Source organism: Pararge aegeria, chromosome 11, assembly GCF_905163445.1.
Source record: "Pararge aegeria chromosome 11, ilParAegt1.1, whole genome shotgun sequence".
Lineage (NCBI taxonomy): Eukaryota > Metazoa > Arthropoda > Insecta > Lepidoptera > Nymphalidae > Pararge > Pararge aegeria.
Window position 1 is genome coordinate 12237941 of NC_053190.1, and position 17682 is coordinate 12255622.

The 17682-nt window shown below is 34.8% G+C and overlaps 2 protein-coding genes across 4 annotated transcripts in view; one reads left to right on the forward strand and one right to left on the reverse strand.

Moving 5' to 3' along the window:
• Positions 1 to 17682, reverse strand: part of LOC120627670 (pancreatic lipase-related protein 2) — a 68841-nt gene that overhangs the window by 2746 nt on the left and 48413 nt on the right. For all 3 annotated transcript variants that reach the window (XM_039895695.1, XM_039895693.1, XM_039895694.1), the window contains exon 6: positions 4475 to 4666. In XM_039895695.1, coding sequence (XP_039751629.1) covers positions 4475 to 4666 — 192 coding nt within the window. The remainder of the gene's footprint in view (positions 1 to 4474; positions 4667 to 17682) is intronic.
• LOC120627668 (aldehyde dehydrogenase X, mitochondrial-like) lies at positions 5851 to 16908 on the forward strand. Its single transcript, XM_039895689.1, has 11 exons — positions 5851 to 6009; positions 7060 to 7164; positions 8933 to 9200; positions 10395 to 10511; positions 10976 to 11163; positions 11789 to 11891; positions 12501 to 12682; positions 12926 to 13090; positions 14851 to 15008; positions 16062 to 16136; positions 16733 to 16908. The coding sequence occupies exons 1-11, from the start codon at positions 5980 to 5982 to the stop codon at positions 16806 to 16808; spliced, it is 1467 nt and encodes a 488-aa protein (XP_039751623.1). The 5' UTR covers positions 5851 to 5979; the 3' UTR covers positions 16809 to 16908.

Consider the following 17682-nt stretch of genomic DNA (forward strand, 5'->3'; position numbering starts at 1 on the left):
CTTGGCAAAGAAAACGTTGCAGTAGATAAGGGTCTTACTCCACTATTCCTTGGCAAAGAAAACTGGCGCAAGCCAAAAGTACTTAGCAACTCAGATCGTGTGGCGGTATGGAAGAGTAAGGAGTTGCATGGCAGATTCTACAAGGCGCTGTCGGGACCAGATGTTGATCAAATCGCATCTGTATCCTGGTTACAGTTCGGTGACCTATTTGGGGAAACCGAGGGTTTTGTCTGTGCAATTATGGACGAAGTCATCAAGACTAGAATCTACTGGAAACACATTATGAAAGTAGGCACTCTAGACATATGTAGAGAATGTCATCGTCCTGGGGAGTCCCTCAGGCATATAGTTTCCGGGTGTTCTCATCTTGCTAACGGCGAATACTTGCACAGACATAATCAAGTAGCCAGGATAGTTCATCAACAACTTGCTCTTCGGTTTGGCCTTATCGATTTTGAGATGCCTTACTATAGGTACGACCCGGCGTCAGTTCTTGAAAATAGCAGTGCATTGCTCTACTGGGATCGAACGATTATCACTGACAGGTATATTACAGCTAATAGACCTGATATAGTGCTAGTCGATCGATCAGTGCAATAATTGATGACATTACTATTCCACATGACGATAATCTGGTGAAAGCTGAAAAGGAAAAAGTATCTAAATACTTGGACGTTGCTCACGAGATTACCGCCATGTGGAATGTTGAGTCGACCGTTATTGTTCCGATCGTCGTTTCAGTTAATGGTCTTTTCGCGAAAAGCTTCGACCAACATCTTAAGAAGCTTTCGCTTGGTTGTTGGATCAAGGGTCGGATACAGACGGCAGTAGTCCTTGAAACGGCGCGTATTGTGAGGAGGTCACTCTGTTCTGAACTCAAAATTTAAGTTCGCAAACCCATCGGTATTGTATCAAAGTGCTTTAATTAACCAGTGGCGTACACAGGGTATGCATATGATATAAAATGAAAAAAATCTCCAGTAAGACTTATAATAAAAAGGATAATAAAGAGGAAGGTTAGGCATTGTAATTGGTGATTTTCGTCATTCTACGTCATCTGCATACCCTGTTCATACCCTCTATGCACGCCACTGGCATTAACCTAAAAAAGTTTTCCATGAGAGAGAAGGTCTCAGCCCAGTAATGGCAAAATTATATTAGACTCAGGATGCGTCATGTTTGCAGGTAAGTTTATGCTACCGATATAAATAAACACCAATTAAAAATGCTTTATTTATCATCCGACACCGTATCAGTCTATTGATGATAAAACTACATTGTTTTCAGTAACCTTTCATCGAGGTATGTAATACATAAAACCATGTTATCGTTAAAAGCACTTGGCAACTCTAGAACAATCCGCATTGAATTAAAGATTACTCCACTCGTAGATATCGTTGGTATATTATAATAATAATTTCTTTCTTTTTTGATTCCACTAGAAGCTAGCCCTTAACTGCAATCTCAACTAAGTGAAGATGCAGTCTAAGATGGTAACGGGCTAACCTGTAGGGATGATATTTAACCCTTAGCCCTAATTGGATTCTACACGACATCGGACCAGAACGTTAAATCGCTTGGAGGCATATAGACAAAGGCATGAGTGATAACTAGCTACTAATTAATAAGTTATAAATTCCCAAATTTCAACCGCCGGGAATCGAACCCGGTACCTCTACTTATAAGAAACACACAGCGTTCGCCACTGCACCAGGCAGGACGTCAAAACACGTTGTATGTTTTGACTGTATTTCCGTCTCAAAGATATTTACAACCTCCGAAAACAGCTTAGGTAAATTCTGTACAAGTATCTACGTTTTGAACACATGGCCCCCCACCCATCCTTTAAATAATGCCCGAAAGTACAAACAATAGGTATAGATACCACAGAAAACTGAGACCTCTTATATTAAATACCTCTATTATGTTTTGAATCGAAACCGATTAGGGGTGTGACTCTTATATAACTGCCACACGCCATACAGGTTAGCCCGCTACCATCTTAGACTCATCAACATTCATCAACAATTATCGCGAAGTGAGATTGCAGTCAAGGGCTAACTTGTAGTGTAGGTGACTTTCACATGTTGTGCACTGGATAAGGTCAATTAATTAAATGCTATCTTCGCAAAATGTTATGAATTTAGTTGATAACACAGTGAGAGCTGAGTTATATTAATAAAACAAAGACGAAACATAATAATGATAACGTTTATAACGACCAAGTTCACGGATAAACAATCTTAGTACATTTGTTCGCTCATAATTGAGGAATCGTTTTCGATTATGGAAATTCTTAAACATCGGAGTATAATGGATCTTATGAGTACTGCTTTATAGCTCAAATTTGCCTACAATTCTTTAGCTCGGACTTTTTGCCGTTTGTAAAACAAAAATCAGAAGTACAGGTTTAACGACTCTAAAACGAGAGATATTAGGTCAATTTTACTTTGAAGATACAGAGTTTAAGACTCCGGAAAGACTTCTCGATTGCGAGCCAGAGAAACTTGTACTAAGGCTTACGGTGAGATATACTGTGAATCTTGTTAAATTATTATCCATGTATAGGTAGGTACAACGTAAAGGAATAAATATTTAGTCTCAAAATTAACCCTGCGAAATAATAACTACTTATAATACTTTTTTTTTTTTTTTTTTTTTTTTAATCTATTTTTTTAAGGGACTTTTATAGGTTACCTATACGTCAGCCCCATCGTTACACACAATATGAATCCTAAATAAACATAAATCTTAAACTACAACAATTTGAGAGAATCACCAACGAATCTATAAAGTTTCATTGCCGAAGTGCTCAACGGTTCGCTAATAATAGAATTAAAAATGACAATGTTCATAAAATTAATATTCAGTTCGTAGGTTAGTGTTTCTCTCAAGCTGTGATTCCGAACACACGCCATTAGTAGGTGTAAAACATCATCTACCTCACCACATAAATCACAATTGGGAGAATCAACTTTCCTTATAATACTTACTTAAAGCTACAAATGCTACTGCTGTTTCTAATCATATGACACTTATCAGCAGGTGTATTATTACAATTATAGATAATATTAAAATTAAAAAAGAAGTAAACTTTATTTCAAAAGACACTACCAGCTTTTGGGGTAAAGCTGTTATAGAATTAGACACCATTGCGAAATGCATTTCCTACCTATCTATACTCTACTATTTCTAAGTGGTCTTATTATGTAAACAGACTTTTCATTACTTATTAGTTTAAAGTGTGTTTGAAAAATATTAAATAAAAAATTTGGATTAAATAAATAAAACAAAATAAAGTGATTTTCTTTATGGGAGTAGGCAAAATGTAACAAAATGATGTGGTTTAGATCATAAAATAGGTAAGAAAAAATTGACATAAATTTCAATACCTCTATTTCCTAAATTATATAATTAGCATGGCATATCGACACAGTTTTACTTATCGTATTGTCGATAACTGATATTGAGAAGTTGTTAATTTATCTGCTTATGTTACGATGATATACGATTATATAAATTATTAAATTGTTATCAAACAGCTAGGTTTGTCGGTGATGAGTTGAAAAACTCATCAAAGATAATAATCATTATGACAATAAAAAGTAAATAGTGGGTAAACCTATTTAGAAATTGTAAATATCTTTCGTTATTGTATGAACATATGTATGACATATGTTTTTTTTTTCATAGTTTAATTGACGGAACCAGAATATAGCCCACCTGATGGTAAGCCAAATACCATCGCCTATAAACAAAACTAAACTTGCATAGCACGCAAAGAATACGCCCCACAAAGTTTATGGGGTAACTGTCAGGAATGACAGATAGAAAGGTGAAGGAGAACATCGTAAGGAATCACTATTTCCTTCACCGCTACAGCAAGTGATATGGAAATTCAGTAAGTTGTAAGAGATTGCTTGCAGCAATAAGGCCGCCTTTGCATGTCTACATTGTGTACTGTATACTCCTTACTGTTTCTTTTCCTGTTTGTTATACGTGCAATAAAGTGTTTCATCTTCTTCTTCTTCTTAAGTTGAAACACTCATTACTCCGAAAAGATATAGGTGAGTGGGGTTAAACTCAGCCCCCCTGCAAAAGAGGCTGAAGGAAGTCCTAACGACTAGCCAGACAATATCATGTACTTTCTTCCATAAACCTTTATCGATCGCAATTTTCTCTGACTCTTCACTCATATGGTATATACAATCTTACTTATAATCTACATGCAAACGTGTTTTTGTTTGTCCTTTATTTACACCCTAACTAATTAACCCATAAACTTGATTTTTGCCATTCAGTAAGTTGAAAGGACGAAGAGTATCTTATGTACTTTGTATCCCATTAAAACAAACAGTTCTAACGGGGTTTACAAAACCGTCATGCGGCCGAAAAACGCGTGTAACAGTTCAGAAATAAGTATCATAGTTGCGGGTATAGGTAAAAAATAACGAATATTTAAAGTTTAACTTACGCATCACATGTCCCTTACAGCCTGGTTGCAGTCTTCCACCGTTGACACAAAAATCCGCATGTCCTATTTGGCCGCTCTCTCCAAGGAAACCGGCGTTCGAATGCACGACTTGAACAAAGTAAGCGTCGTCTCTCCCAAGTCGGAACAGCCGCGATCCGTACATAGACACCAAAGGACGAGCGGGGTCTAAACCTGGGAACAAGACGCGAAATTTAAAGACATGCAAAATTGACATTATGCATTTGTAATGCGTTAGAATTTATGGTCATAAACTGGCCGTATGTAAATAATAGATACAATCTTTTAGCAAAAAACCTGCGGAGTTTCCGAAGAATGGAGTTACGGTGACAAAGGAATTTTTGAAATTTTCTTTATATTAAAATCCTCTAGATACTCTTTCGCCTACAGTTTATGTTTAGGTGAAATTATGTAATGCTATCCTTTCCAATAATATACATGCGAAAGTGTGTTTGTTTGTACTTAGTACTAAGTAACCGATCAACTTGATTTTTTGAAATGAGTATTATAGACAAAAAAAGTTTTTTTTTTGTCTTCAATCTCTAACCTTGAATATAATTATTTTGTCGCTTACTTACTCGATCTATGATCGAAAGTAAGCATAGTAGGATAACTACAATCCCACTAACTGCATCCAATATAAGATATTGGAGTCAATTGGTTACAGTCAAATGAAGATTAGACAACACCGCTGTATCGAGAATATTCTTTATTACACTGAGAAGTTTTTTTATGCAATAAAACATATTACAATATTACGTAAAATGAAGATAATATTATACGTAAAATGAAGATAATATTATTATTTACTTAATATTTTACCTAACAAATAGTCTTTATTTAAAAAAACTTAACTTACATTGTAAACTTAATTTGCACACTTAGCTAAAGTTAGTAAGATAAGTTGGTTTATATTAGATAGAAGCAGACGAAGAATTCAATTCTATTAGAAAGATGTAATTATTATTTTTACAGAAAAATATTATTATGTCTCTATAGAGTAATAAAAATCGTTTATTTTGTTTCTTGCATTATAAATGATACATGTTGTGGATACCTCCTAGTATGCATTAAAATACCTGCGTCAGGAGGCCTCACTCATCCACAGCAAAAAAAGATAAAATAAAAAAATAAAACGATTGAGTAATGTGTCTTGGTGTGTATGGTGTGTTTATATTTGTGTGTGCGTGCGCGTGTGTGTTATCGCGCGTGTGTGTGTGTGTAGGAGTGTGTTTGTGTGTGTTCAAACTCGGGCCCCCGAACATTAAGCCAAAGTCCTAGGCACTGGGCTATCACCGCTTTAATAGTACTGCACAAGTAATTTTACTTATCTACAGTTCATATTGTTTATTCTGTTGTTGGTATGCCTAACCGGAGTGTTATCAATAGAGCTGGCTATTTCGGCGCTATTTTAAATTTTAAAAACACATCTCGCAAGACCGCGCTGCTGCATAGTCGTGCGATCCGGATCACAAAAAACATCAACCATGGCGAAAGTCGATATTAAATATACCAAGGTAAGTTTTGAGATTTTTAATTTAAGTTTGATTTTCCAAAGTCGACCCTATTTATTTATTTTAGTTCGTCATAAGTACCTACATTATTAAGTTTCATTAGTGTCCTTTTATCAGCAAAATATTTCGCCATTGCATTGGAGTTTTATTAAGGTTATTTTAATGGGATTTATGCTATTCGCGAAGATTGCTGCCATATTTTCTCTTGATTTGTTTATTTTGAAAAAATATATATGTTTTCCTATATATGCTTCATCAGTTTTTACGGGACCAAGTAAATTAATGTGATAAAAGACATTTAGAATATATTGCCATCAAGTACCTAATATAAAAATAATGATATGATTTAGTGTTAGTGCCCTTGATAATGAAACGACTGGTGATATAATAAATAATTTTTAATATTATCTTAGTGTTGGTATATTATGTGATAAAGAGTTCATTACGACGATATCGCAAAAATTATTCGACTCTGCAACATGTGAGCAATATTAATAAATATAAAAACAATTGCATTAAACAGCTTCTGTTTCTTTATTTCCAATACTACTTATAATTATGAGAATTTTGAAAATTCTTGTTTATCAAAATACATGCCGAGTACCTAAGTAATATTTTGACGACCTTCCTCCATCTATGAGGAGCCGGTTAATGCTGTGGTTTTCTAAATAGAAGGTCCCAATTTTGTTTACCGGCGGACCATTATTAGAGACTAATAATTTTTAATGCAGAGTGGTGTCGGCAGGTCAGAATAAAGTGGTAACCACCACTCCTATCACCAACTTTGCCCAGCGTGGTGATTGCCCCGTTGGTCTTTAGTCCAGCAGTGGACTGTTTTGACTATTGATAATGACATAAATATATTTCTTTAATTGACTTCATAGATTTCGGTTGTATCTTGTTACCACTCTGGTTACGACTGGTAGAGTACATAGGTACTACGATAATAAGGGGTAATGGGTTTTTTAAATTGTAATAGGAACTTTCATAAATGCGTTGTTTGGTAAAAGACTCTAAAAAATTACAATTATCATCCTATAAATTTTTTATCAGTTGTTCATCAACAACGAGTGGGTCGACGCAGTCAGCAAGAAGACCTTCGCAACTATTAACCCTCAAGATGAAACCGTCATCACCAAAGTGGCTGAAGGAGACAAGGTAAAATCGCTGATGATTGACCCTAACCACCAATTCGTTTAAAATTCTTTATTAACTACAAATTTGTTTACTGACCCTAGTGAAGACATAGAACAAAGTGTGTTTACGTAGTATTATAAAAATATATATAAATATATATTTAGCCATGTGGTACGACAATATATCCAATATAACGCTACTGCTAAATCCTTTTCTTTTTTATCCATTCTTATCACACCACACATACATCTCAACATATGCATTTAAATTTTATGATAGCACCCTGTACTTATCGTTGATAGCAACGACAAGTAACATCCTAGTCTTAGAAATGTAGTTCAACAGTAACAGGATATCCGTCACCACAAGCTGCCATTGTGGTTACTGACTTACTTGAGAACAATATCACTACAGAAATGATAATATTATAATAGACTCCATAGCTCGCAAACAGTAAGAGGTTATGCACATGGTGTATTTTCTACGCGCGTTTGACGACCGCACTATTCGTATCACGTAGTAAGAGTCTCATTACTATAAGGACGAGTGACATTAATTACCCATTCAGAAAAAAAATATAGTCTTTCATATTATATGGAATTTAACTTCTTGTCACATTAAATAATAACTTATATCAATGAACGAGTATTATAATCATACTCAATCACACGCAATATTTATAGAAATGACCACTGCTCTGGTTTTAGAAATTTTAAAGGTACATCCTATTTTCTACGTAGCACATTTTAAGAACGCATGCTAACATACAGCTCCCAAAATTAGTAGACGTCTGCAAAAATTTACGCGTCCCGCGTTGCCTCGCGTAGAAAACACCTTGTGTGCATCGACTCTAAAATGTGTAGGTACTGGGGAGGACTGAATTCAAAAGGTCGTAAGTTCAAATCTCACTCGTTAGACTATTATCATACCCACTCCAAGCAAAAGTACTGTTTTATTTGAATTTAAAAAAGGGGAATAGAAGTCATATTGTAACAGTGAAATTTCCTATATAGATGGAATAATTAGAGTTTTAGATGCGCATAGACTGATTTTCTCTTTATAAAAGAAAGCATATATTATGTCCATAAAGTGATAAAAGTGACACACGAGTGTCTCTGGAACTAATATTTTAGTTATTCCAATTTTAGTTCCTTGGGCACTGGTATTAAAACTTCACAACTTACAGCGCCAAAATGGCGTTAATTAATTTGAGACAACAAATTGAACCACACTCGGCCCATTGGTTACTAGTAGAGGTCATTATACTTTCATTATGCATCTGACAAATGTGATTAACACGGCACTAGCTTTGTTCGCTGACCTTCAAACTTAACATAATCAGAATATGTGTAACAGACGTATGATGATATGATGTCTGATTGTATTTTCTTTGTCTTTTTTTACTATTTATAATTTTAAAATTCTAGTCTTAGGTATATTTATCTTTATCTTCGTAAATTCCAAAATATTCATTAGTTTTGATTATGGGGTATTGTTTGCCTCGACAAGTTTGACATGGCAAACAATAATAAGCCAAAAAAACTGGTTGAAGAGCCTTCTTTCTATTAAATTTGAGTTAAATCAACGGTTGAGTCCCATGAAAAATTACGATACCTAAACAGACGCCAATTATTTCTTGCTTTCGATAATCGAATACGAAATTGAAATACCAAATAAATAACAATAAACATAATTAATTTATGCTATTTATTTAGTATAATCTTTCATAAATACTAAGAACTAAGTAAGACTTGTAGGAAATAAACGTTTAATTTGTTTCGTTGTCCAGGCCGACATTGATATAGCTGTGGAGGCTGCAGTGAAAGCTTTCTACCGCTACTCCGAATGGCGGCTTCTAGACGCATCTCAGAGGGGCAGACTCCTCCTCAAGCTGGCAGATCTTATTGAGAGGGATGCTAAATATCTTGGACAGCTAGAAACCTTGGACAACGGCAAACCTGTCGCCCAAGCCACCGGCGAAGCGATGTGGTCTGCGCAAATTATCAGATATTACGCCGGCAAAGCTGATAAAATCTTAGGAAGCACTATTCCAGCTGGTACGTACTTCTAAATAAATCATGCGTATGAGTTTTTCTATAACTTTGACCATTGATTTCTCACTGATGGGCATAATGATCTGAGATTCTGACCTAAATCTCTTTCTCGGATTCTAACGAGATGGACTAGCGGTTACGGCTTCGATCTCTCTTTCGGGTGGTTTCAATTCGATCCCCGAATACACCTCTTACTTTTCAGAAAAGCATGGCAAGGAACCCTGCATGCCTGAGCATTGTACACAACGTTTTCAAAGGCATTTGAATTCTACCAATCCACACTTGGCGTAGCATGGTGGACCACGGCCTTAACCCTTCTCATTCGGAGAGTAGACCAATTCCCAATAGCAGGCCGATAATGGGTTGATAATAATGATAATAAATAAATCAATATAAATAAATGAATATACTACACATATCGCCATCTAGCCTCAAAGTATTATGGGTGCTACTCGTAAGATGACTGATGAATTATTTTTTTAAAGTCCTATATACATAAATAGTTATAAAATACAACACCTAGAACCTGAACAACATTCCTGTTCATTACACAAACATTTTCCAGTAGTGGGAATCGAACCCACGACCATGGACTCAGAAAGCAGAGTCGCTGCCCACTGCGCCAATCTGCCGTAAAATAATAATGAGTACCTACTCATCTTTATAGCGACAATATAAATACTTAGATATTCTATGAAAATTTTTACTCTCTACCTTCTTCGATTCATTAGATGCAGCTCGCTGCCAAACACAAAGACGGACAGACAGCACCTATCGGGTACGAACCGTAAAAAGCATATCAGAAAGAAACTTTCCAAATGTAGTCCTTACCTAACTTCTCCGGGTTGAATCCATTTAGATAACAATCATTATTCAATTGGTTCAGATTACCCGTTTCCTTTGATGGTTATGTTTGAAGTTATGTTTGAAGTAACCTGCACTATATAATATAAATATTAAAAGACTTTCAATACAGTGTACATTATTCTACTAGTCAAGCAATTTCATTTGATACCCATATTGAGAGTGTTTTCCTTGGCCGCGGAAGTATTTAATTGCTTTAAACGCGAACTATAAAAGTAACTTCGAGTAGTTAAACATGACCGTACTCGGTATCACTGAAAGGGAGGTTGTAGTCCTAACCACTAGGTTATGATGTTTTTTTTAAATTTTGTATGGATTATCTATTTGTTTCAGATGGTGAGGTGCTTACAATGACCCTTAAGGAGCCAGTTGGCATTTGTGGTCAGATCCTACCTTGGAACTATCCAATTCCCATGTTCGTATGGAAGATCGCACCTGCTCTTGCCGCTGGTATGTATTAACAGTGTTACATAATACTAGATTGTACAACAAGTGCATAAAACAAGCCATTACATACCAGATGTTTATCTACCCATGCCAAAGTCAAAGATATTTAAGTCTACGATAAAATGGGTTTTATTACCCAATTTTACAGTCTTATTTTCCCTACGATTTTTCAACTAAATGTCTATGACTAGTTAATTTCATTTTTATTTTACCAATTATTCTTTAACCTAACCAATAACAAATTAAATCAATAAGTTTAATGTTTATGGAAAATGTTACTTGAATATATTGAAATTCTATACAATTTGTATTTGTTTATTGCGATTGGACTTTTGTTATCTACCTCTAAAAATTTTTATGCATAAAAGCTATACACCAATCTAGTATCAACAAGAGCTAAAAAATAAAAGCAGCAAAAAAAAAAATATTTATCATATTGAGCAAGTGTTTTGCATTACAATCATCAGGCTGCACGGTGGTCGTCAAGCCAGCAGAACAGACTCCCCTCACAGCTCTTGCCGTAGCAGCCCTGGTCAAGGAAGCAGGTTTTCCAGCCGGCGTTGTCAATGTTGTACCCGGTTATGGCCCAACAGCCGGTGCTGCGCTTACAAATCACCCAAAAGTTGACAAAATTGCTTTCACTGGATCTACTGAGGTAGATATTCTGTTATAGTCTTTTACATAAAATTATAGTCATACTTCTTTGTTTGCCGGAAAAATTATATTTCTTGTCATAAGCAGTTCCTATTCAAAAACATCACGCCATGTTTATGTATTGTATTGTATGTATTTAACTCAAAGTTTATTTAACATAGCACTGTGTGTGTCATATAAAAATGTATAACATCAGTGTATGTGTTGTATGAAAATCAAGACTATATGTATTTATTAATTTAATTTTTAATATCATACAACGAGGCGCATCAAGTATAAATATATATATAAAAATAAACAAAGAGAGAAAAAAAGAGAAAAAAAAAAGAGATAATTCTATGATGTCAATTTCCTAATCTGTTGCTTTTTCATTCATCAAGCCTAAAGTCAAGCTATGACCATAAAGATAAATGAAATTGAACTGTTTGTTTGCCTCTTATTAAACTCTCATGACAACATAATCGAAACACAATGTCCTTTTATATTAAATACTACCTTTTACCTAGATAAAGGCTAAAAAGAAACTTTATTTAAAAGAAATTCGCAAAGATATACTTCTTTATACCGAGGGAATTTGGATGAGTCTTAGATAAACGCCAGGATTTTTTTTTTTGTATTTGTTTCAGGTGGGACGCATTATCATGAAAGGTGCATCGGATGTCAACCTGAAACGCGTTACTCTTGAGCTTGGAGGAAAGAGTCCATTGGTCGTTTTTAATGATGCTAATGGTATGATAACCTTATACACTAACATTTTAACTACTAGATGCTATAGTTTGATTTTTATAATATGACTAGCGGACCCCAGCGCCATCTGTCGGGCTGATTTTTGAATCTAAACCATCCAGGGTGCCACCCAAACGCATACCAAAAAATTCATTCAAGTCGGTCCAGCCGTTTGCGAGGAGTTCAGTGACATACCACTCACACAAGAAATATATATGTAAAGATTTTACTTATTATATATATAATATTATAACGATAACTTTATAATAGTTCTAAGTTTGCTTAGGTGGTTATATGACAATTGCGTTGTATATTTGATATTTTTAAAATATTATTTCGGAATTAATAAATAATAAACCACGCCATGACATCACCATGGAAAACAAAGATCAAGAGACTAGTCGTGTAACATTATTCGAATAAATACATTCAACCGTTTCAAATTGTGAACAAATAGCATTTCAAATTGTTAAATAATAGTGAGATATTTAAATAATCACCTTGTATATGAACGAGTCAAATATGTCTTAAAAATAGGCATATGTGCCTAGAGACAAAATTATTTAAAATGAAATCAAACGAAATAGTATCTAATTTAATTTCTTATTATAGTTGACGAAGCTGCTGAAATCGCCCACCGTGCTTGCTTTGCCAACGCTGGACAGTGCTGTGTTGCCGGTACAAGGACATACGTACAATCCGGCATTTATGACAAGTTCATTGCCAAAGCTGCTGAAATTGCCAAGAAGAGAACCGTTGGAAATTCTTGGGAAGACGTACAACAGGGACCCCAGGTAAGCACCATACGACGTGCGACCTTTCTTAATTTGCAGTAAAATTGGTTCTGTAGTGTTTGCGTGAAGGACTTACGAACATACACACTTACATACGAGTACAAACATTCGCTTTAATAATAAGAGTGTTATTACAAATATCACTACTTATTAGTAAACCGCAATGAGCTGTGAGTATTTCATAACTCATCGCAGATACCATTCAAGTATTATGCTTAATAATTGGACTTGCATTATTTTTAGATCGACTCAGACATGTTCAACAAGGTGATGGGCTACATCAACGCAGGGAAGAAGGAGGGTGCGAAATGTATCGCTGGAGGTGACCGACTGGGCACCAAAGGATTCTACGTCCAGCCAACAGTGTTCGCTGATGTCAAGGAAAATATGAAAATAGCAAGAGAAGAAGTGAGATTGATTAATTTGCTATACTTATTTAGATTGCTTGGCGGTTTTCAGCATGTTAGATTGGAGAAATTTTTAGGTATTGCCTATTATTAAGTTTTTCTGGTAATTTTACAGCACCAACCTCGAGCTCTCACCGCAAATTTCATTTGAATTAATGTCTCAATTCAGAATACAAAAAGCGCCGAAAAGTAGCGATTTATATTGTATATTTAAATCGAGTATGATATAATAAAAAACCGAAATATAAAATTGGTAAAATTTTCTAAATCATAATACTTTTACTTTTTAAAATTTTACTGAGTTTGTTTTTTAGTTAGTGAAAATATATCGTTCTTGAAATAAAAAAAATCGCAGTATATCGATACTTTTCTGCAATTCTTCAATCTTGTGCCATGGATAGCGTCAAGCTATAGGTATTGGTATTGACAGCCTTATATTGATAATGATAAAACTCAGTCAACCCACATTGGATCAGCAACGGTCCATACTGTAAAAAAATCTCTCTCACTTATGACTTGCGCCCAGTAGGACATTAATGTCCTTTTACTAAATATACCGACAATATTTTAATAAATAAGAGTGAGAGAGGATGTTTTGTAGGAAGATGTCGATTCGTAATGGTGAAATGTAGCGAGAGACGTGAAATACGCAATTTCTAAAAATACTCTGTCCAGTATGTAACTGGAAGATCGCCAAACAACAAATTAACTAGTGTATTGGGTCTAAACTTTCTATTATCCTTCAATCCAATGCGAGAGAAGGCTTATTCCCAGCTGTGAGAATTACTCTAATGTTAATCGACACCAGCATTAAAATGTGAGAAATTAATTTTGTCATATTAACAGAAAATTCTATGCAGTCTGCATAGAATTTTCTGTTAGTGTCCTAGCGTTTTCTTGTCTCTTTAAATTCACCTTAGCCTAAATCTAAAAAATGTATTCCAACACGTTTACTACATCGTGGTGACTACACAATTAATGAAGCAGGCCGCGCTTTTATCTTTCACAAGATAGAAAAATGAGTGTTACACTGTAAAATAATGTTGGAGAGAGTAATCTGCTGAGTTTCTTCTTTCTTCTTCGTAGAATCTGCCTTCCGTAACGGTGGTAGATTTATACCAAACAGACTGACTTGATTTTTATAAATTGCTTTTAAAGTAGGGCTACTTGAAATAAATGTTTTTTTTATTGTAACTTTTCGAATTTCCTTTTTAATAAAGGAGCTATTTTGGAATCATCCGTTTAAATAGAAAAATGTTTATTTAATTATACTTACAACATGTAACGTAATTAGGCAATACTGTTGAATGATGCCTAAATATAATTCATAAGGAATCTCCCTGTAAAAATATTAAATCCAAGGAAGCAAATTTAATTTTCCATACAAACTAATTCAAAACATTCAAGTGTTTACTTATTAGACAGCCCTATTATAGAGATAAAAGACCGATATCGATAAGTGCATAGTACCTACACTACACGACTCGTACCTACCTAATAAAGTGACAGGAGTAACTTGATTTCACTCTTGCATGTGATATGTCATTTCTTTCAGTAAAAACTATAGCAGTGGTTTACTCAAAAACTAATAGGTTTTCGGTTTCACAGTTAAGTCTCAAAGACATTAAATAATGTACCTACCTCTAAAGCCTCTAAATATTATTTCTGTTTTCTTTTACACGTTTTAGGTGATAAGTACTAGTGAGCCGTTGTCAAGTCAGTCGGAAGCTTAAAATTACTAAATATTTTTTTTACTTTCAGATCTTCGGGCCTGTACAGAGCATCCTCAAGTTCGAGACCTTCGAGGAGGTCATTGACCGCGCCAACGACTCCAACTACGGGTTAGGTGCTGGTGTTATCACCAACGACGTCGCCACTGCTTTGGCGTTCATTAGACACATTCGTGCTGGCTCCGTTTGGTAATTTATTTTCTTACCCATTGCCATAATCTGTAGATACCTATCATCATATCACGTGTGATAGGCACGTCAGGGTGATTACGTGATGTCAAATGTCACTTTTTTCATATAATAAATGCACAATGATCACAAGATTTACGCCTATCGCAAGCTTTTAGCGAGATACGTAATCACCCTACAGGTCTCCTTCCGCATTGAAACGCGTTTACTCCATACGCCTTTTGAGAACATTATGGAGAACTTTCAGGCCTGCCGGTTTCCGCACGTAGTTTTCCTTCACCGTTGTAGCAAGTGATATTTTAAACGAAAATAACTTAGAAAAGATATTGGTGCGACCCGAACTCGGCCCCCCGATAATAAAGCCTTAGTCTTAACAACTGGGCTATCACCGCTCTTCCTGTACCTATATCATTCTTTATTTATGATAACCCTCCCAAAGTCACTGACCTGTATTAAATAGGAAAGAGAAAAAAAAGAAAAAAAGATATGAATTTTATAGAAATTTATCAATAAACACATACGTTATTCTATATGCCTACAAATCAAAAAACTTGTACTGATCAACGCACACCTTAAACCACTAGAGCTAGAAAGTTGTTTAGCCCGTAAGTTCCTTTTAAGCAAGCACACTAGTTGCACAATCTCATGTTTTAAAATATTGTATAGAAGCAGGTGTTACTGTACGGAAGTCCAGCTCTCAACCAGTCAAATCTACACGGTGCAATGAAATGAATAATTTCTTCAATCTTCCGTTCCGCTCCGACCACCGGAGCATTCTCAAGAAATACAATAAGACTCTACAGTGCACAATTGCTAAGAATAAGTGTTATAAATTAAGGAAATGAGAAATTTCACCGTGCAGATATGCCTGGTTTGTGTGAATTATAAGAAATTAAGCTTAATATTCATTATTATTATTTTGAATTTGCCGAAAAATTTGCTTTTATGTCCACTCAGAACAATGCTACGCGTTTTCCTCAGCGCAGCCTCTGGATATTCTACAAAAATAATACACCTATACAGTTTTATTTAAACTAAAATTGTAATTTTCAGGGTCAACACATACGAGGTTGTTACACCACAAACTCCGTTCGGAGGATTCAGAGAATCTGGCATCGGCCGTGAATTGTAAGTTTATCTAAATTTATTATGGTGAATTAGTACCTACTGTGCCCATCTCATGCATATAACTACGAGTATCTGGAAGAGATATATTACTTTTGGATTAAGAAACCTAGTAAATTAAAATTCATAAATATTATCATAACTACTCCATCGTCCAAACCTGAATAAAAACAAAAATTAAATAAATTTACATGTAATTTTACAATTTCAAGTATACTTGATTAATACATTTGGGTGATATTTAATTTACTTTTCAGTATTCCTAAAAATAAAACACCAAAGCATAATTTGTTTGTAAATCTTTTTTATATGGTTTTTAAATGGTTTACCATTTACCATCGCCTGTTACCATAGCAACATTTCACAGTGCCTGCAAGGAACACATCTTAAAAGGGCACAATCTGAGGCGTATAGGTGTTAAGTTTTATGTACCTGTAATTACAACGGCAACCCTTTGGATCAGAATACAACAATGCTAGGCGGCAAAAATAGAATGGCGGTAGTAATTCTCCGAAAGAGTCACAAGAGTCTACTACCTGATCAAAGCCCTCTTAGTATTGAGAAAATCGAAGAATAAACAAATTGTTTTTGTTTTTCAGGGGAGAAGATGGAATCCTGCAATATTTGGAGAATAAAACTGTCACCCTTAGCCTGCCGAAGAAGCCACGCGTTTAATAAAAGAAGCAAAATCGAACTGACATCAATGTTATTTATTTTAAGTTCCAGTGAACTCTGAATTTGTATATTTTACTATACAATGTACCCAATAAAATAAATGTATGCTGCTAAAAATATTTTTTATTCCTCATGTTAAGTTTGTAGTGGGCCCGTCCTCGGGCCCGGAAAAGCTGCGTCATATTAAATATTATACTTTAATCCAATTTGGTAACATACCAACAGCAGCGCAACCTACCGGATCTGATATTCGAGGTCGTATTATTTACTGAGAGCAAAAAAAATCTGGCTTGGGACGCTCTAATCAAATCTCACTTTATTGTTATAAACAAAGCAATAAAAAAATACAATTTAATGAAAGAAAGTACAATAGGCGGTTTATTCGCTTAAAAGCGATCTCTACCACGAAACCTACCGACATGACATGAAGTTAAAGAAGAAGGGTTAGGGTAAACACAAAGTAATTATTATCTATATAAGAAATTTCAAAAATAGATAAATAATAATAAATTAAATTAAATATACTTACTTCATATACGTAGTTACATATAATCACCTAGCGGTATGAAATATACTTTACAACCTATTTCCATACCAACCAAATACACATAAATTATTATTCGATCAGTTTCGTTGTGCTTAATAATATATTAAAATAAGTATTTAGTAATTGGCCCAGTAAAAAACTTTTTGCTTCTTACTTTCAAATTATTATATTAAAATCGGTAGAGCTGTTTCGAAAAAGTACGGCATCAAACCCTGCGACACGAGATTTTTATATATCAGATTAATTAAAACGAGATTATTCCTTTTTTCTCGTGACTTCGCCTACGTTTGTTGATCCTAAATCGGTTACCAGGACTCAAGCTATCAC